The sequence below is a fragment of the Pan troglodytes genome, chromosome X (assembly GCF_028858775.2).
Source record: "Pan troglodytes isolate AG18354 chromosome X, NHGRI_mPanTro3-v2.0_pri, whole genome shotgun sequence".
NCBI classification, from domain to species: domain Eukaryota; kingdom Metazoa; phylum Chordata; class Mammalia; order Primates; family Hominidae; genus Pan; species Pan troglodytes.
This window is the reverse complement of record NC_072421.2, coordinates 81996936-82018472: the sequence shown is the minus strand read 5'-3', so window position 1 is coordinate 82018472 and position 21537 is coordinate 81996936. Positions and strand designations below refer to the sequence as shown.

The 21537-nt window shown below is 33.9% G+C and overlaps 1 protein-coding gene across 7 annotated transcripts in view; it reads left to right on the top strand.

Annotated features, from left to right (window-relative positions):
- HDX (highly divergent homeobox) overlaps positions 1-21537 on the top strand; it is a 183033-nt gene that overhangs the window by 151856 nt on the left and 9640 nt on the right. For all 7 annotated transcript variants that reach the window (XR_010154765.1, XM_016943585.4, XM_003317538.6 and 4 more), the window contains 3 exons: positions 4603-4810; positions 12170-12249; positions 15201-15284. Coding sequence is in view for 6 of the 7 variants with exons in the window: in XM_016943585.4 (XP_016799074.1) it covers positions 4603-4810; positions 12170-12249; positions 15201-15284 (372 nt within the window). In the remaining variant the exon portion in view is untranslated. The remainder of the gene's footprint in view (positions 1-4602; positions 4811-12169; positions 12250-15200; positions 15285-21537) is intronic.

The following is a 21537-nucleotide window of genomic DNA, read 5'->3' as shown; positions in this document are numbered from 1 at the left end:
AAGTTAGGAATTCCAGGGTGTACAATCATGGAGGGGGTGACACTTTTGTGAGTTTTACTCCCAGAGGCTGTATCAGATTCTCACTGTGAATATTGGAGAAAAACTCCCTCATGCTCTTGACAGGAAGAATGGAAAAGTAACAATTTTTAAGAAACATTAGAACGTTCTGTTAAGAAAGCCTGCTTTTAAGAGCAAATATTTTACCAGAGCCTAACCTATTGGGATTTTATCATGACCTAACTATCCTAGGGCAAAAATAAACAACAATAATAACCAAATACAGCCCCCTTTAGCCATCTTGTCCCACCTAAGGTAGAGGAAAAACTGATAAGCACTTGAAAAGTTCACAGGCCACGGCAAAGATTCACTAAAAGACTGAGATCTCATCATAGGACTATAGGATGCTTTAACTTCCTCCTAACCTGAACACTACATCGCCAAATGCCTAGTTCTTTTAGTTCTTTTAACCCAGTACGTCACGTTCAACTTTTAATAAAAATCACAAGGCATACCAAAAGGCAAAAAACAAACAAACAAAAGCAAAACAACAAAACAAAGAAAGAATTTGAAGAGACAGAGCAAGCATCAGAACTACATTCATACATGACAGGGATGTTAGAATTGTCAGACCAGGAATTGGAAAGAACTATGATTAACATGCTAAGGGCACTAACGGAAAAAGTAGACAACATACAAGAACAGAATGGTAATGTAAGCAGAGGCATGAACATTCTAAGAAAGGATAAAAAACAAATGCTAGAGACCAAAAACAGTAACTGAAATGAAGAATGCTTTTGATGGTCTCATTAGCAGACTGGACATGGCTGTGGAAAGAATTTCTGAACTTGATGATATATCAATAGAAACTTCCAAAACTGGAGAGCATAAAACAAAAATATTGATTAAAAATGGAACATAATATACAACAACTGTGGGATAAATATAACAGGTGTAACATATGTCTAATGGGAATACCACCAGAAAGAGAAAAAAAGGGAAAATAGAACAGAAGAAATATTCAAAACCATAATAACTGAGAATTTTCCCTAAATTAATGTAACATATCAAACCACAGATCCACAATGCTTGGCATACACCAAGCAGGATAAATGCAAAACAAACAATAAAAAAAACTACACCTAGGCATATCATACTCAAACTGTAAAAATCAATGATAAAGAAAAAGACTTGAAAGAAGCCAGAGGGGGAAAACAAATACCTTAATTACAGAGGAGCAAAAATAAGAATTAAATCTGACTTTTCCTCAGAAACTATGCAAGCAAGAAGGCAGTAGAATGAAATATTTAAAGTGTTGAGAGGAAAAAATAAACAATACCAACCCAGAATTCTGTACTCAGTGAAATTATCCTTCAAATGTGAAGGAGAAATAGACTTTTTCAGACAAAAATTGAAGGAATTTGTTGCCAGTAGAACTGCCTTTCAACAAATGTTGAAAAGTCCTTCAGATACAAGGGAAATCACATAGGTCAGAAATGCAGAGCTACATAAAGGAAGAGCATTAGAGAAATAATATTGAAGGTAAAAGTACATTGAACAGTACAAAAGGAACAAAATACCAAATGTGTGGGATGCAGATAAGTAGTGCTGAGAGCAAAATTTATCCTAATGTATACATTAGAAAACAGGAAACTCTCAAATAAATAATCTAAACTCCCACCTTAAGACACTAGACAAAAGCTGGACATGGTGGCTGGTGAGCACTTTTAGTTCTAGCTACTCAGGAGGCTGAGGTGGGAGAATTGCTTGAGCCCAGGAGTTCAAGGCTACAGTGAACTATGATCACATTACTGTGACAGAGTGAGATCCTGTCTCTAAAAAAAGAAGATAGTGAAAAAAATAGAAACTAGAAAAAGACGACAAAATAAACACAAAGCAAATAGAAGGAAGGAAATAACTAAGGTATGAGCAAAAATCAATGAAACAGAAAAAAAAACATTTACTTTAGCTTCCCCAAAATTAAACACTTAGGTATAAATTTAGTGAAATAGGCACAAGGTCTGCATGAAGAAAACTACAAAACTCTGATAAAGAAATCAAAGATCTAAATAAATGGAGAGATATTCCATGGAGATGGATAGAACAACTCAATTATATCAAGATTTCAGTTCTTTCCAATTGATCTATAGATTCAATGCAATTCCAATCAAAACCCAGAAGTTACTTTTCTTCTATGGATTGTGCTTTTTATTACCATTTCTAAGAATTCTTCACTAATCCTGAAGCCCCAAAGATTCTCCTCTATGCCTTCTTCTAAAAGTTTTAAAGTTTTATTTTTTATATTTAAATCTATGATGCATTTTGAGTTAATTTTTGTATAAGGTGTGAGATTTAGGACAAGGTCCATTTTTGTTTTCCTATGAATATCCAATTGCTCCAGCATTGTTTCTTGAAAAAACTACACTTCCTCTATTAAATTCTTTTTGCACCTTTGTCAAAAGTCAGCTAAGCTGGTCATACTTGTGTAAGACCATTTCTGGGTTCTCTATTCTGTTTCAGTGATCTGTGGCTAGCCCTCTGCCAATACCACACACTCTTGATTACAGTAAGTATATAAAAAGTCTTGAAATTAGGTAGATACATTCCTTCCACCTTATTCTTTTTTATTCGATACTGTTTTAGCCATACTCACTCATTTTCTTTCCATGTGAATTTTAGAATTATCTCATATGTATCTACAAAAATCTTGCTGGAATTTGATAAAAATTATGTTAAACAATGTTTAATGTAATGTGATCATAGCTCACTGCAGCCTTGAACTCCTGGGTTCAAGAAATCCTCCCACCTCAGCCTCCCGAATATATGCAACTACAGGTGCTCACTAGCCACCAGGGTCATGTTAAACTGTGTTTAACAATTGGATGTTTGTCAAGTTTACCAATCTTTTCAGTGAACCCATTTTTTATTATTTTAAATTAATATCCTTTTTTTTGAGCAGTGTTAAGTTTGTGCTGCAAAAGACTAACAGGATAAAAATTCAAGCTACAGACTTGGAGAAAATATTTGCAAACCACATATATTACATAGAATTCATATTTAGAATATATAAAGAACTTCTCAAAACTCAACATGAAAATGAAACAAGAACTTCAATTAGAAAATGAAGAGACATTTCATTGAAAAGGATGGCAAATATAGGGATGATAAATAAGCACATGGAAAGATGGTCAACATTAAGAACTTGTTGAGCTGTTACTACACACACCTATGAGAACAGCTAAAAGTTTTTAGAAAATACTGACAATACTAAATGCTAGCAAGAATGCTAAGAAACTGGATCTCTCATGCATTGCTGATAAGAATGTAAAATGGCCCAGTTCCTCTGGAAAACAATTTGACAGTTTCTTATAAAACTTAACATATAACCATATGATCCATAATTTGCATCCTTGTGCATTTATCCTAGAAAAATAAAAACTATGTCTACACAAAACCTGTAAATTACTCTTCACAATGGCTTTATATGTAATAAGCAAAACATTTGAAACAATGCAAGTGTCCTTCAGCAGGTAAATGGTTAAACGAACATGGGTAAATATATATCATGGAATACTGCTTAGCAATAAAAACAAATGGGCTCGATACACACAACTTGAATGAATCTCCAGGGAATGATGCTGAATTGAAAAAGTTGATTTCAAAAGGTCACATGCTGCATGATTCCATTTATATAATATTCTTGAAAAAGCACAGTTATGGAGACAGAAAACAGATTAGGGATAGTGGGAAGGAGAGGAAGAGGAATGGTGTGATAAAGGGACATAGAACTATACACACATATTGTACAGTATCAATTTCCTGTTTTTGATATTTTGCTATAATTATGTAAGATGGAAGTTGGAGAAGACAGAGTGAAGAATAAACAAGACTTATCTTTGAAACTTCCCATTACTCTAAAATTATTTCATTACAAAATGTCTTGAAAATTGGTTGTAAATTCAGTAAAATGAAAGTTTACAGTGCTTGAAATGCCAAGGTAATAATATGGAGCCAAACGAAATTAACAGAGGGCACATTTTTGCATAGGAAGAGCAAGATTGGAAATAGGATATGAATTAGAGTTATAGCTATATGATGGTTCTGTTTGAAAAAGAACCAGTTTATTTTTCTTTTAAAAGATTTGGTGAATCGTTTTCTCGAGAAACAAAACAAAAACAGAAAAAAGTCATCCTCAGTAGACTACATGTTGCTAAAAAGTCTGAATATTTATATAAATACCTTCTTTCTGCTAATAAATATTTTAAAGTTAAAGCCATAACTATTAACATTTTGAGGTGATTGACATGCTAACCATCATGATTCGATCATTATAAAATCTGTACATGTATTGAAACCTCACACTGTCAAACTGTACCCCATAACCAGGTACAATTATTATTTGTCAGTTATAAATAAAATAAATTATAAAAATATTAAACATAATTATTTTTATTTTAGCGTATTGACATAAAAGTTTTTACCTTTCTATGTACCCATTTATTCCTTTAAATCATATTTTATGCAGCATTCATTCATTATTTTACTGGCTAGAACAGCTAAGTTTTCTATGTTTACAAAAATTCCTCCTATATTTCTCTTATAAAGACTTGGATTGGGAATCGAAGAAGGAAATATCGTTTAATGGGGATTGAAGTTCCACCTCCAAGAGGAGGCCCTGCTGATTTCTCTGAGCAGCCTGAGTCTGGTTCTTTATCTGCACTCACACCAGGAGAGGAAGCTGGGCCTGAAGTAGGAGAGGATAATGACAGAAATGATGAAGTATCCATCTGTTTGTCTGAAGGAAGCTCTCAAGGTACTTTATATGCTGAATCTTCTAATAATAGCCTTTGTAAATTTGATGCATTTTGTACTTGATTTTCAGCTTACTGCATTTCAAGTCTAGAGTCTTCAAAACATTTGGCCAAGTATTTGAAACAATAGATTTATTTTTAATGCCTCCACCTAAACAGTCTCCTGCATCATCATCACAAGGAAAATTCATCAACAACAATAATAATCTCCTACATTTATAAATGTTGATTATTACAATTCATGCATTATAATTAAGTAAATGATTTTTATTTTATTGGAATTCTAGTCAATTTAGGTCAGAGCAGTATAAACACACTGTAATGAAAGAGTATGGCATAATGCGACAAATACCAGGCTAGTACTCAGGAAATCTGGATGCAACTCCTAGCTTTTCATGCGACTTCTCATGAGACTTTCATGCAAAGTATTTAATTGGGCTTTAGTTTCCTCATCTGCTAAAGAGAATTAGTCTGGATTATCTTTATGATATCTCTTAATGTTTCTCTAAAAAATAATTAAAATAATATTATGTAATGATACTATCTGTCCATGAGGAGTATGTTTCATTTGTCCTCAAGCATAGATAGGATTCTCTTCTGACATATTTTTATTAACACTTTTATTGAGATTTAATTTACACGTCATAAAATTCATCCATTGTAAGGCCAGGTGAGGTGACTAATGCCTCTAATCTCAGCACTTTGGGAGACTGTTGTGGAATGATTGCTTGAACTCAGGAGTTCGAAATCAGCCAGGGCAACATAATGAGACCTCATCTCTACAAAAAGTGTTTTTTGTTTGCTTGTTTGTTTTGTTGTTGTTGATTTGTTGTTGTTGTTGCTGTTTTAGTTAGCTACAGTCCCATCTACTCAGGAGTCTAAGGTGAGAGGATCACTTGAGCCCTGGAGTTTGAGGCTGCAGTGAGCTCAAGTAATTGTGTCACTGTACTCCAACCTGGGTGACAGAGTGACACCCTGTCTCAAAATAAAATCATTCATTTTAAATATAGAATTCAATGATTTTTAGTAAATTTTATGCAGTTGTACAACCATCACCATCACTGAAATCTGAATTTATATCAGTTTCATCTCTCCAATAAGTCCCTTGAGCCCATTTGCAGTCACTCCCTCTTCCCACTCTCAACTTCAGGAAGCCACTGATCTGCTTTATGACGATATAAATTTGTCTTTTCTGGGCATTTTCTATAAATTGAATCGTGCAATATATAGGCTTTTTGTATCTGTGATTAAGAAACAAAGAGGGTCATGCCTTTTCTCATTTTGCTTTTGTTTTCATTGAACTCTGTTTAGAATACTTACAATATATTTTCCAGTTTATTGTTTGCCTTTTAATTTTGCTTATGATGTTTTCTGATGCCAGATTTTCTTTTGTAATTTTTAAGTTTTCAAATCTACCCATACTTTCCTTTATGGTTTCTGACCTTGGGTCATGATTACAGTCTTTCCTTATACTACAATTATGTAAATATACCCCCATATTTGCCTCTAGTATCCTTATAGTTTAATTTGTACAACTTGATATTTATTTCACCTAGAATTAATTTTGCTTTAAGATGTATGAATACATCCAATTTTATTTTTCCAAATGGTTAACTAATTGTCCCTACACCATTTGTTGAATAACTCATCTTTTACCAGTGAGTTGGAATGTAGCTTTTTATTAAATACACACACACACTCTCTCTCTCACACACACACACATGCACACACATATACACACATGCAGACGTACACATATACACATGTGGGTCAAATCTGAGACTTCTTATTGTTACACTGATTTGACAGTTTACAACTTTGGCTTTATAAAATGTCTTAATAGCTGGTAGGGCCCTCATTCTTCTTTGCTTTGTAGTATATTGATTCTTGAATTGTTTAGTCATACAATTTGAACTGTTTAAGCATACCTTTTCCAAATCTCCTTCCCCAACATCCATTCAAGATTTTTCTTGGCATTGTATTAAATTTATAGAATACTGTAGGAAGATGAATTCAGCTTTGCACGTATTGAATTTTAGATAGTGGTTGGACATCCATGTAGAGCTGTCCAAGCAGGCCTTTGGATGATATGAGTCTGAAACTCAGATGAGTGCTTAAGACATAAAAAGAAATATGGAAGTCACCCACATTGAGGCAAAAAATATCTAGCCATGAAGATTGAAGATTTAGTTAAGTGAGAAAATGAAAAACAAGAAAGGACAATGGACAAAGACTGTGTATTGATAAATATCCAGATTTGGGCATTGGAGGAGAAAAGGGAGCCCTTGAAAGAACATTCAGAAACAGAAGAAGCAGGACAGTATGCTTTTCCTAAAATCAAGGAGAGTCGGGTGCAGTGGCATGCCTGTAGTCTCAGCTACTTGGAAAGCTGAGGCGAAAAGGATCCCTTGAAGTTGGGAGTTTGAAGCTTCAGTGTGTTCTGATTGCACCTGTGTGTAGCCACTGTACTCCAGCCTCAGCAACGTAGTGACTTCTGTCTCTAAAATTAAGAAAAAAAAAAAAAAAACAAATAAGGAGATTTCAGAAGGAAGAGGTGTCATTATTTCAGTAGTCTCGTGGTCTCATAGAAGTTAAGTAGAAAAAGGGATGAGAAAGCCATTGAATTTGGTGTTTTAGAAATTCTTTAAAAAAGCAATTAACTGCATGGGGAGAGGAGAGGCAAGCAGATTGCAGTAGGTTGAGTAATGAAAGGGAAAGCAAAGCTACTAGTATTAAGAGGGCCATGCATGTTAAGATCAGGTATTTGAAATGTTATCTATGTGAATATTCAAGTTTCTCTCTCTCTCTCTTTCTTAACATTTGTTATTCATATTGAAGATGATAACAGAGAATTAAGTGTACAGGGAAATAGTGAGGCAGATTTTAAAATTATCAAGAAAAAAAGAAATATTGCACCATTTCCAAGCCCTTTATTTCTAATATAGTTGGTCCTTTAAACCATTTCTGTCATTGGTTAGTGTTTACTAAATTGCATATGCCTGGAGTTACTTGGATATTCCCAGTGACTCATGACTGGCGTTTTAGAGCCTGCTGAGTGGTGACTAGCTGAAGGAGAGTGGGGAAGTAGGGATTTGTGTGTTTCTGTGGTTGAGTGGGTGAGCTGAGAGAAAATATTCAGAGAAAGTACAGAAGACCCTAAGTGAAGTTTCATTTCCCAACTCCCACTTCTCCACCTAAAAGATAATTTTAGAAAATAAGTAGTTGAAGGAAAAAAAGTGAAAGTTAATTTTAAAGACCACTTAATGGTCCACTCTTAATGGACCACTGCTCCTACACTGACATTCTTTGTCATGGTGTGTTCTTTAAATAGCTGGCATAGTAATCAAGACACAATGAGAAAAAGAAGAAAGAGAATTTAATGCATGAATCAAAAAACACTTGATCAGAGGTGTGATTGCCTAGAATTTTTTATCGGTGGCTTATCTTTCCACAGCTGCATGGTAACCTTTTCATTCTCACAGAAATTGCAACAGAAAAGCATAAAATCATTTTCAAATACTGAAAAGAGCCCTTTTTGGTACAGTTTCCTACTAGTTATGTCCTATTCTCTTCCTCATTTTGCTAGTGGAGAATACTAATACGATTCGTTTGATTAAGTGAATCATATCATCTGGCCTGAATTAATATCATGCCTTTAAAATATGCTAACCATTTTCCTTCCAGTTTATGAAAATGTATTTAAATATATTTCTACTTTGAAATTTCCATTAATTACATCTAAGAAATATAAAGAAAAAATAATCTTTAGATTATTCTAAAATTAGCTGCCCATAGTATTTCAAAAACCTAACAACTGAAATTCAGACTGCTTATAATAGGGCTATTGATTCAGTAGCATTATCTAAGAAGGGAAAGATATCTTTAAGTTAGGGTTACATATTACATATTAAAAAATCAATTGAAAATCACATTAAAATATTCTAGAAAAATCTGTATAAGCAAAAATTAAGATTTTTTTAAAATTCGGTAAAAGGCAGCTTTAGTAAGAGTCAAAAAAAGTGCTGCTGGTCTTTTAGCAGTTTCAGTTCCACTCATTTGTTTCTGAGAGGGTAGATACTTCTCTAATACAGAACTTCTGACTTACCTCTAACTTCCACCTTCCACCTCCCACCTTCCCTTTCCCATTTCCTTTCCCTTTCCCTGTGCGGTGGTGAAGAGAAAAGAAGTGTGGTTAGGAAAGATAAAAAACAAAAACAAAAACAAATAAACCTACCTGAGCTCACCCCTCCCACAACTGCAAACTGTTGCAAAAGTAATAGCTAGATGGCTGAGCTCCTTAATTTCTGTATCTACAATTAATATACTGTGAAAAATAAATTTATATTTGAACAACTTTAAAGATTTTTACTATCCTGAGAACCAAAATTTTTAAAGATGAGAACAATTAACATCTATGTCATTAAATTTTACATCAAAGCCTCTTTTTTCGGCTGTATCGATTATATGGGTATGCACGTGAAAGATAATTATACAGTTACTTAGTGGGAGTACATACAGCCACCACATAGGGAGCCCTCTAGAGTTTTTACTGGGTAATTACTCCACTTTATTATCCAATTAGCAGAGCTGCTTTTCTTGGGGAATTACCAGGCACGTAGATAGTGTTTAGATTTCAAACATTCACAAATATTGAAGCTTCTGTAAGCGAAAGAAAACATTCCTTATTCAACTGTATCACTTCACATCCTTTTATTTTAGAAACCCTCAATATAGTTTTAATTTAAATCTTCCAAAATAATCAAACCATGTACAAAATATGTTGCCAGTAAAGGAGAACTGTGTACAAAGTTATGAGAAAAGGAGAATAGGAATATAAGGCAAACCTTTAAAGAATGTTACCTTGTTGATAAGCAATATAAACTCTCTTCTGAGGCCACTAGTGCTAATACTGGCTGATGACACTTTTTCCCTTCCTTCATTACATTTTGTTGCTGATTACATAGGAATTGAAATGTCTGTGATTTGAAATGTCTAAATAATGAGTAGGTAAAGGCTCCTCTGTCTATGAACGGTTCTTTAAAAAAATTAAATTGACCTGTTTTTAAGATTCCACATATAAGTGAGATCATGCAATATTTTCCTTTCTGTGTTCAGTTATTTCACTCAGCATAATGTCCTGCAGGTCTGCTTCAGTTTGTTCTAGCACTGCTATAAGGAAATACCTGAGACTTGGTAATTTATAAAGAAAAGAGATTTAATTGGCTCACAGTTCTGCAGGCTGTAAAGGAAGCATGTTGCTGGCTTCTTCTCAGGGAGGCCTCAGGAATTTACAATCATGGCAGAAGGTGAAAGGGAAGCAGGCAGGTCTTACATGGCTGGAACAGGAGGAAGAGGGATGGGGTGCTACACACTTTCAACACCAGATCTCCTGAGAACTCACCCACTCTTACAAGAACAGCATCAAAAGGGAAATACCCCCATGACCCAATCACTTCCCACCAGGCTCCAACTGCAACATTGGGGATTGCAATTTGACATGAGTTTTGGGAGGGGACACAGACCTAAACCATATCAGGGTCTATCCATGTTGTGGCAAATGGCAGGGGAGAAAAACAGTCAAATATAAACAGATAGAGAAAAAAAAGAGGTTACCAGGATCAGAGTAGGAGGGAGAGGAAATAGGGAAATGCAGGTCAAATGATAAAAAGTAGCAAATATGTAGTATGAACAAGTCAAAAGATCTAATATGCAACATGAGGATTACTATTAATAAGTGTACTCTATTCAGGATTTTTGCTAAAGGAGTATATTATAGCTGCTCGTGGGTGGGGATGGATAACTATGTGAGATAATGGATATGTTAACTTGTTTCATTATAGAAACAATTTATATATGTGTGTGTGTGTGTATAACATTATGTTGTATATCTCAAATATACCCCCAAAAATTTAATTTTTAAAAAATATAGCAGAGGAGACAAAAACATTTAAATTGTGTTTATAGTGGACTTTGCATCAAAATTCTGGTAAGATTTTCCTGAATATCTTAAACTTGAATTCTCTATATGGTCATATGTGAGTTCCTGGATCAACCACATTTTCCTCTTAATAATGCCCCCATGCTCATACGAGGCACCCCTATATTTCTTTCCATGAAAAGGAATAGACTTCGAAAAATTCGTGAGGGCTGATAAATATTTTTGTTCTGCTTCCTAAGGTGAAGTAAAATGTCAGTTACCATGAGATCGCGAAATTCTACTAGTATTTATTCAAATAATCTCCATGATATGGCTGTGCCAAAAGAAGAGATAAAGAGAGAGAGAGGAACATTGCTACCTTGTTTTTTTAAGGGGCTGGTGGAGGGTAATCTAAAACAGAAGGGATTATACATGCAGACACCCTGTGCCTTGAACCGACCAGTTCCCCTAGCTCAGCCTGGAGAGTTTTTTAGTAGTCTGGTTTCTCTGAATTAATTTATTTCTTTCACTTATTTTCTCGTTTTTAGAATATTGAATTTTGATCAGAAAAGGGATACATGTTCATTTTAGAAAGTACTGGGAAATACAATAAAAATAGAAACAATCCTATTCCTCAGTGATAACCCTTCTGAAAATAAGGATAAGAGGATATTTTTGCCACCATTTTCTCTTAGCATATATACAGGAGTGTGTCTGTGTGTGTTTGTACACACATACATTCACAAAACTGGAAATACTCTGGATTTATGGTTTTATATCATAGATTTGAAAATTATTTTATGACTTTTTTCTTATTTGAATGAGAAACAAATGTTCATTGTAGAAAAATATTTAAACACAAATAAGCAAAAAGAAAACAGAAAAATTAAAAATCACTCATAATTCCATCTAGAAATACTAATGACAATGTCTTTGTGGAAACAGTCCTAGTGTGTCTCCATGAAAATTTACATATTTGCATAATAAATTTATTTAAATTTTATAGTGAAGTTTATATATTTTAAAATAAAATTAATATTATATGTATTCACACAGTAGATTTTGTTACCTTCATTTTTTCACTTGCCAGTAAACCATGAATATTTCCTTATAACTACTGTTCTATTTCAATTTTAGCGGCTTCATAATATTTATTATAGAGATAGATTCTAAATTTCTCTATTCCTCCATTGTTAAGGATACAGTTTTTGTCCGTTTTTTCAGTTACAAATAGGACAACGGTGACCATCCTTGTATTTGCCCCCATCCCTACTTATTTCCTTTGAATGCATTGTTTGAAGTAGAATTGCTCATCAAACGTGTGAAATGAATTTGCCATTTGTGTCTTTTTATAATAGAGAAATTATTTAAATGACCTTGAAAATAGTATTCTCAAGAAAGTTTTGCGAAATGAAAATGAAATTATGGCATTTTTTTTCTATAGAAGAGCCCAGTGAAGTTGTTCCGAATGATGCAAGGGCTCATAAGGAAGAGGACCACCATGCAGTAACCACAGATAATGTGGTATGTACAGTTTGAAATTCTTTTCTCATTACATGGTTGATTTCAAGCCCAAGTATCCAGTTGGTGAAAATATTCTCATTTTCAGAATAAAGTCTTGCTCCACTTCACAAACCAAAACAGAACTCTTTCCAATGAAATTACATATCTTTGATGGCTTAGTAAATAAAATTTAAAATGTTGTCATTTGTATCACTAATTTTTTGATTGAGGAGATGTGCAAATATAAAAACCCAATACTTGGTATGTATATGATATTTTACATATAACAAGCTATTTTTCTTCAACACAGTTAGCAAAGAGCAGATTTCTACCTACTTGATGGATGGCAGAATTAGAACAGAGTTTAGCATGAGATCGTGAAGGAAAACTTTGTTAGTTGTGGCACATGTATGCAAGAATTTCTGACTCTGAGTTCTCTATTCAGAACATACCTATTGATGGTGTGTTTGGAACCTTTTTCCTCCTATTAATAGTTAAATTGTACTCTGGTTACTCATCTTAAAAATCACAATATAGGAAGAAAGACAGTATTAAATGTTTGAATAGCAAATAGAAGCAGGTTGTGTGTGGAGTAAACTGGGTTTTGTGAAAATGTAAACATATAGTGATGCTCCCTATGCAGCTGTTTTAGCAACATCTGTTTATATTCTGCCCTATCAAGTAACCCTATAATCAAGATGGTATTAAGAGTCAGATATAAAGGGGAATGTCATTGTCCTTTTGTTTTTGCTTTTGAATCAACATTCTGTGTTTGATTGCAGCCACTAAAAAATAGCCTCTTAATTGATTTTTTTTGTTGTTGTTACAAAAGGGCTGTGACTTTAGGGTTTCCCTTGACTTTCATTAGAAGCATTACTTATTTCACACTGTAGTCCTGCCACATGTCTTTAATAAAAGTTGAGCGCATAAAATAGTTTTGCTATTTTTTTGTTAAATAACAGTAATATATAACAGTGTTTTCTACAAGCAGAATATAGTTTAGGATTGTATTTTACTGATTTGAGTCCTGGTTGAAGTCAATGCTTGACCCTTCTAAACACTAAGTTTAACAAGCCTACAGGAAAACAGCTTTGATTGTGAGGCAAAGTCATGTTTTTGTTAGATAGCTACTAGTAATTATTTTCCATAGTTATGAATTGTGCTCATCTTAAATTCCACCAATAATCTGCTACAGATTTGAGTTTTAGTGTGCAAGTTATATACAATTTACAAATTGAAACATCTTTCCCTTTAAAGACATGCTCATTTTTAGCCTGAATTTCTCTGCGTTGAATCTCCTTTGCAGCAGATATTTGGAGATAATGAATGAAGCCATGGCATGGGATGACTCACAGTCATTTAGGCACCTAATCTTTCAAAAAGCAATTGATTTTTTAGAAACAAAATGCCACACTTTCAAAGGCTAATCTCCTCTGCCTGTAACTTTTGAGTGCTCCCAATTATTCATGGATGACAAATCAAACAGACATATAAGACCTATTTAAATGCACACATCTCTACGGTGGCCTTTGGTGCATCCCTCCCTGAATTGCCTAGCTCCTTTTTCCCAGAGCCAATCCAAATATGTAGAGAATCTGAAAAACATCAAAAAATATCAAATCTGAGGTCTTGGAAGAGCTGGCATGATGAAGCCCCAATTTTATAGAGATTAGAATAGAAAACAAAATATTGGATTCATCTCCAGGCAGCAGTAGAAAGTAATTTCACTGCAGCTGTTTTCCTGACTCAAAAGCCTGCAGGTTACAAACCCTGTAATAGTATCATATCCTCATACGCAATATATTAAATATAATCATTCCAAGTTAATTTGTGACTTTTAATCACCATATGTAAATATGTATGTATGTGTGTTCATATATGTATATACGTGTGTGTATACACACACACACACACACACACACAGAGTAGGAAGCCTGATTTCAAATTCTGCCTACAACATGTTGCTATTTATGTGCTTGTTCTTAAAAGACCGTCTAGTGACTGAATATAGCTTAGTTTTTCCTCTTTAAAAATTTTCTTTGGGTTGGCAGGGTTTAAATATTTAAAGGAGTTTTTTCTTGACTGTGTTTTTTACATGTGAAAGAAAAATTAGAGCTGATTTTACTTATACCTTTTTTTTTTTGCTTTTTTTTTAAAAAATCACATGATTAGAGAACTTGCCCCCTCATGGTTGGAGCTCATTGGTCATTTTTTTTTCATCAACGCTGAACTGTTTTGTTCATTCTTTCTACAGATATTTAATTAGTGTTAGTACCTACTGTGGACAAGTTATTGTACAAGCTATGCTATGCCTTTTTTTAAAAGCTAAAGATAATTTAATCTGTCTCTCTCCTTTCTCTTTCTCCCTTTTCCTCTCTCTCCACCTCCTCATCCTGGCTGTTACTCTTCAGTGAAGGAAACAAATCATCATGCTATTTTTATCATTACATCATAGATGCCTGCTTTTAATTAGTTGTCAAGCTAAAGTTGTGCAGTGTGCAGTAAATATTGGAATTTTTAAAAATTGTGTTTGATTTTGGAATATGTCATATGCTGACATTTTACATTAGAAGTCACAAAGAGGCATGTGGAAACTTAAAAAAGAAAGCTATTCCTATCAATTGTATGTTTACTCCCATTAAAATAGACCACCATTATAGGAAGTAAATTTCCTGTCCCTGGAGGGTGCTGTTTAAGCAGTTCGCCTGTTTTGTTAGGGATATTGTAGAAAGACATTTTCTATTTTAAATAGTATTAATTTTTTTATTTACCAAGCGGTCATCAGTTAAAGGTAGAGGGAGGTGGCTCAGACACACACTATATGTAACACTGAGGAGCCAGTCAGTTATCAGAATTTATTCCAGATAACCTAGACTAGATAACCTAAACATTGAATGCATATTTTCTATGCATTGCTGAGTGTAGTAAGAATGATGTGATATATATTTGTAACTTCTCTACTTGTGTTACAGAAAATAGAAATTATTGATGATGAAGAAAGTGACATGATAAGTAATTCTGAAGTAGAACAAGTAAACTCTTTCTTGGATTATAAGGTAGGTAATTTTAAATTATGAATTTATTAAGAGAAGGTATTAAATGAGGCAGAATTTTACAATACCTATGTTACTCCTATTTAATAAGTTAAGCATTCTAAGGCTCTGCATTAATTCTTTCTGGCTACTTGAATATCAGTCAGAGTGCTGGTTATTTTAATTATTGCTGTTGGGTTTAGGGGTTATGATCTTAGGCAAAGAGTTTGCTGAGTGGAGTAAGTATTGATGGTATATGGCAGGATGGAGGCAGTACTTGGTCATGGCCAACATGAAATGTATGACAAAGCTTTTCTAAAGCCAATGTTCATTTTTAAATGATAGTAAAAGGGATTTCTTTTTCCAGTGGACTTTGCTAATTTTATCCTAAATTTTTACTTCTTCTGTGGACAATTTTTAAAAATATGATAATACAGCTGTTATAGGAGAAGTTTGCAAACAATTTCCAAAGCAAATACAGAATGAATATGAATACAGATGACCTTTTCTTAATGTCATTTGTTACTAAATTGAAAAGCTGCCTTTGACAGGGTGCTATACATATTATTTTATTAAATATGTATATAAGATATCAGTCTGTATGTCAATATGTTTTCTGCATAGATTTATAAAAGCTGTCCCTTTGATAATCATTATCCTATCTTACTAGATAACTTTGGGAACTTCTGAAATCTTGGCCACACAGTCCTTTTCATACACAAAAGTTCTTGTTATGGAATGTCATTAGTGTTCAAAGCAGAGATTAGTAATGTTAAAATGTTAACAGAAAATAACATTTAATCAGAAAATATAACAGCTGTCATTTCCTCAAAAATCTTTTCAGTTTTACCATAATTGAAATGTATGCCATCCAACAGATTCTGTTTTCCAAATATTCATAACATGTCAAGCTTTAAAATATTGAATATTGTAAACACAGAAGGAAAATATCTTTTGAAACGTGTTTCCTAGATGGTCAAAGAACATGATGAAATCCTATATTTTGACTGTATTTTCAACTAACAGAATTATAAGTTTGTTGGTTCTGAAATACAAGAGATTACGATAATCTCTCCTACATGGTCATATAATATTTCTAAATGCCCAGTTCAGGATTTCAATGTCTCTGCATGCCACAGCTTGGCACAGGTTGTGGAAACTACAGACGAAAGGACTAGATTGCACAGCTGTTAAGAGTGCTCCTCTTAGCACTCTCAAATATGTCAAAGAGGGTTGGGCCCAGGACTCAGAGGATTCTTTCCAAGACCTCTCCCCTCTTGGGTGGCAGTCTCCTTGAAAAGGTTTGGCGCTAAAAACCAGAGTAGGGCAGGGCAGAGTGTCTAGTCCAGAAATGTTTGTTAATATTTTCACCGAACTCTCAAGAGCATTGTGTTAATCCAGTGTTTTCCATTGTAATAAATTCTGTGGAAACAAAGGGGTCATTCACTACCCCATTAGGGATTTTTTAAATATGTTTTATTTAAGTGTCTCAGGCTTGGCAGTTCCATAAAGTTCTTTTTTTAATCCTCAAAATTCAGCACTTACATAGAAAATATATGTTTTTGTAATCATGATTTTAAAATTTTTCAACTCACCTCACATGAACTTTGTTACTTCTAAGGGAAAGGTAAGCAAAACCTCATATAGCAGTTCTTGTTACTGATTTCAGGATGTTGGTTTTAAAAAGCTCTACCAGTTTAGTAATTTATCTGTCTTCAGAGAAAATGTTGTACCCTAGTTGTATACACATACTAGTGTTTCTTGTTTGGGGATGAAAACCACATTGTTGATATCTTAAGTACCATTATGCATCACTTAATGATGGGGATAAATTCTGAGAAATGCATTGTTAGGCAATTTTGTCATTGTGCAAAACATCATAGAGTGTACTTACACAAACCTAGATGTATATAGCCTACTACATACCTAGGGTATATGGTATAGCTTATTGCTTCTAGGCTACAAACCTGTACAGCATGTCACTGTATTGAATACTGTAGGCAATTGGAACACAAATAAGTATTGTGTATCTAACCATAGAAAAGTTAATGCATTGTACTATGATGTTACGATGGCTACAACATCACTAGGTGATAGAAATTTTTCAGCTCCATTATAATTTTATGGGATGACTGTCATTATATGTGGCACATTGTTGACTGAAACGTTGTTATACAACACATGATGATATCTTCATCATAAACCTCCTGTGAGAAGAGACTTATTTTATTCACCTATGTGTTACCTGGTTGAGAGCCTGTCATATAATTGTTCAACTATAACTATAGTTATAGTAGTTGCTGAGTGAGTGAACAAATGACTTAATTTATCTTTGGAAATAATTTTAAAACTATTATGCAAGTACTCACTTATATAAAATCAGGAGCTGGATCATTGTATTTTTCCCCTACACTGAATTATACAGTCTCTCATTCTTGAGATTTCATGTAGCAAACTGAAAGAATGTTTCCAATGGTGCATTTGATAATTATTACTATGCAACCATCCATACTCATTTTGGTCATAGTGGAGTTTTTGACTGAGATACATCACTAGAAATCCATGTTCTTAGGAATTCTAAATAACACAAAATGTTTATGAGACACTTTGATGGGCTCAGTACCTGAGGCAAGAGTAACTGCATCATAAAATAGCACCTCAGACTTGGCAGTCATTAATAGCTTGCTCAGAGATCAAAGCTCTGGTCAATGTGGAAACTGGAGTTCTCCTTACTATCATCTTGACGAAGAACTAACAAAGCTTACTCAAAATGTAGGTAGGGTTTTAACAACAATAAAAATAAGATAGATCTTGTTTTATGATATTCAGTAACTGATGTTATGATACTAGTTCCTCTCACAAGCATTGATTTACTTAGAAAATCTTGAAAGTATACATAAATTACTGCCTGTTATCTAGGAAGTATTTAATAGGCTTGCAAAGCAGCTCTGTGAAGAAAATGTCTGCAATATTAAATTATCTTAAAGCTGTTTATATTTTTCAAACATTGCATAAATACTGAGGAGGAGAAATATTTGCATGAAGAATTAGAAGTCTGCATACCAAAAGATGCTTCATGACTTTTGCAAATGTGAATCAATGTTTCCTAATACACTTGAATGCAACTAAGAAGGACTGTGCATTCAAACCAGATACTACTATAATGATAACGTATATCTCTTGTATTAGAAACGACTTCCTGGTTAGCACTTTACTAATACTACTGCTCCAACAATGAATACTAATAAAGCAAAGGCTTAAATTTAGTAAAATATATTATGACAGGAGCATGTTCAGGTAAAAAAAGTTTTTAACTAAGCTGATAAAATAAATGATATAGTAAAGATGTTAATAGATTGAATATGATAAATACTACACCATCCTCTCAATTGAAACAACAAAAATATCCATGTAACCAATTAATTTTAATATACTTTAATTTGGTTTTTTGAACAAATGCTCTTAAAAGTCCTGCTATGATTTTGAGACCAGTTTGCCAGATGCAAAGAATAGTCATAGGCTACTTCCATGTTTTTTGAAATGGTAACTGGCTGATTATTTTTTTAGAATCATTTTTACTTTTTAATGGTAAACTGACAAGTAAGAGTTGTGTATATTTATAGGGTACAAAATGCTGTTATGATTTATGAATACCAAGTGGATTAATTAAATCAAACGACATAACATATCCACCACCACAGATACCATATTTTGTGGTGAAAACATTTCAAATTTTCTCATAGTGATTTTGAAATGTACAATATATTATTATTATTTACCATATTCACCATTCATACAATTCAGCATATAAAAAATACTTTATTGTTTGAAAAAACATGGAGAGAATTGGAGAACATTATGCTAAATGAAATAAGCCATTAACAAAAAGACTCCCATCACGTTCTCACTTAATGTGCGCAATCAAAAACAATCAAATTCAAACAAGCAGAGAGTAGAATGGTGGTTACCAAGGGCTTGTGGGAGGCTGGGAAATAAGGGAATGATGGTCAGAGGATACAAAGTGTCAGTTAGACAGAAGGAAGAGGTTTTATTTCCTCCCTTTGGGATAGACTTTATTTTTAATCAGGTTACTTGATGCATAATTTTCATACAATAAAATTCATCTTCTTAAGTATACAGTTAAATGAGTTTTGACAGGTGGACATAGTTGTGTAAACACCACCATAATTTGTTTATTCACCTGCTAATGAAGTCTTGAACTCCTTCTGGTTTGGGACTATTATAAATAAACCTGCTATGAATATTGATGTATAAGTCTTTTTATGACATGTGTTTTCATTTATCTTGGGTAAATACCTCAAAGTAGGATTGCTGAGTCTTACGTTAAGAAAGATTGTGTTGAATTTCTTAAGAAACTGCCAAAATATTTTCCAAAGTAGCTGTACCATTTTACACTTTCACCAATAATGTATGTATTAATAAACCAAAAATAAAATTGTAAGTCCCTCAGCCATCTGAATGAACCCCCCCTCTTGGCCAAGGGCATTTCAAAGTTAACTTGAAAAATTAGTTCAGGCCATGATGGGAAGGGCGAGCTGGCCATGCCTCATTATATCTTCCTCCCGTTTGGAATCACTGATAAAACAGATTCTTTAAGTCTGATAAGAAACACTTACAATCTATTCTCTCTGAAGCCTACTACCTGGAGCCTTCATCTGCAAGATAAAACCTTGGTCTCCACAACCCCTAATCATAACTCAGACGTTCCTTTCTGTTGATAACACTTTCATGCAATTTCCAATGAGAAAATCTTTGAATCTGTGTTTGACCTGGAAGCCTCTGCTTCCAGTTGTCCCCCCTTTCTGAACCAAACCAATGTACAATTTACAAATATAGATTTATGCCTTGTGTCTTTCTAAAATGTATAAAATCAAGTGGTGGCCCAACCACCTTGGGCACATTTCTCAAGATCTCCTGAGGGTTGTGTTACAGGCCATTGGTCACTCATATTTGGCTCAGAATCAATCTCTTCAAGGATTTTATAGAGGTTGACACGTTTTGTCAACATGTATGAGACTTCTAATTGCTCCACATTCTTGTCAGCACTTGGTACTGTCAATCTCTTTAACTATTGTAATATGTCAGTAGTAGTATCTCTTTGGGGTTTTAATCTGTATTTCTTTAAGAACAAATGATATTAAGCATATTTTGACGTGCTTATTGGTCATTCAGATACCTTATTTGATGAAGAGTGTGTTCAAATATTTTGCTTTTTACTTTGTTGCTCATCTCATAATTGAGTTGTAACAGTACTTCATGTATTCTGAATCCAAGTCCTTTGTCAGATGTATGGTTTGAAAATATTTTCTCCCAATACGTGGTTTTATTTTTATTTTCTTTACAATATATTTTAAAGAGCAAAGTTGTTTTTTGTATCGTTTTGTTTTGTTTGTTGACATAGGGTCTCACTGTCACCCAAGCTGAAGTGCAGTGGTACGATCATGGCTCAACACAACCTCAAACTCTTGGGCTCAAGCAGTCCTCTTGCTTCAGCCTCCTGAATAGCTGGGACTATAGTTGCATGCCACCACACCATACCATGTCAGGCTATATATATATATTTTTTTGGTAGAAACAGGGTTTTGCTATGTTGCCCAGGCTGGTTTAAAACTCCTGACCTCATTTTATAAAATAGGTCTTTCTTGAGGCTAGGCACAATAATGCATCCCCGTAATACCAACACTTTGGGAGACTGATGTGGGAGGATCGCTTGAGACCAGGAGTTCAAGACCAGCCTGGGCAAAATAAGGAGACCCCATTTCTACAAAAAAGTTAAAAAATAATTAGCCACGGATGGTGGTGCATACCTGTAGTCTAGCTACTGAGGTGAGAGGATCCCTTGAGCACAGTAGTTCAAGGTGGCAGTGAGCTATGATTGTACCACTGCACTCCAGTATGGGCAACAGAGCAAGTCCCTGTCTCTAAATAAAAAATAAATAAATAAATAAAATTGATTTAACTAAATAAATTAAAAGTTTTCTTTTTTTTAAAGTTCCATAATTTTTGTGTTCTATTTAAGAAACTTTTTGCCTAACCCAAGGTAACAAAGATTTTCTCCTCTGTTTTCCTCTAAAAGTTTCAGTTTTATTATGCATTTTAGTTTTAGGTCTATGATCCATGTCTTGTTACACTTTGTCTATGATGTGAGGTAAGGGCCGATAACTTTTTTTTTGCATGTGGATTTACATTTGTTTAACCACTGTTTATTGAAAGACAATACTTTCTTTATCTATTGGGTGACCTCAGCAACTTTGTT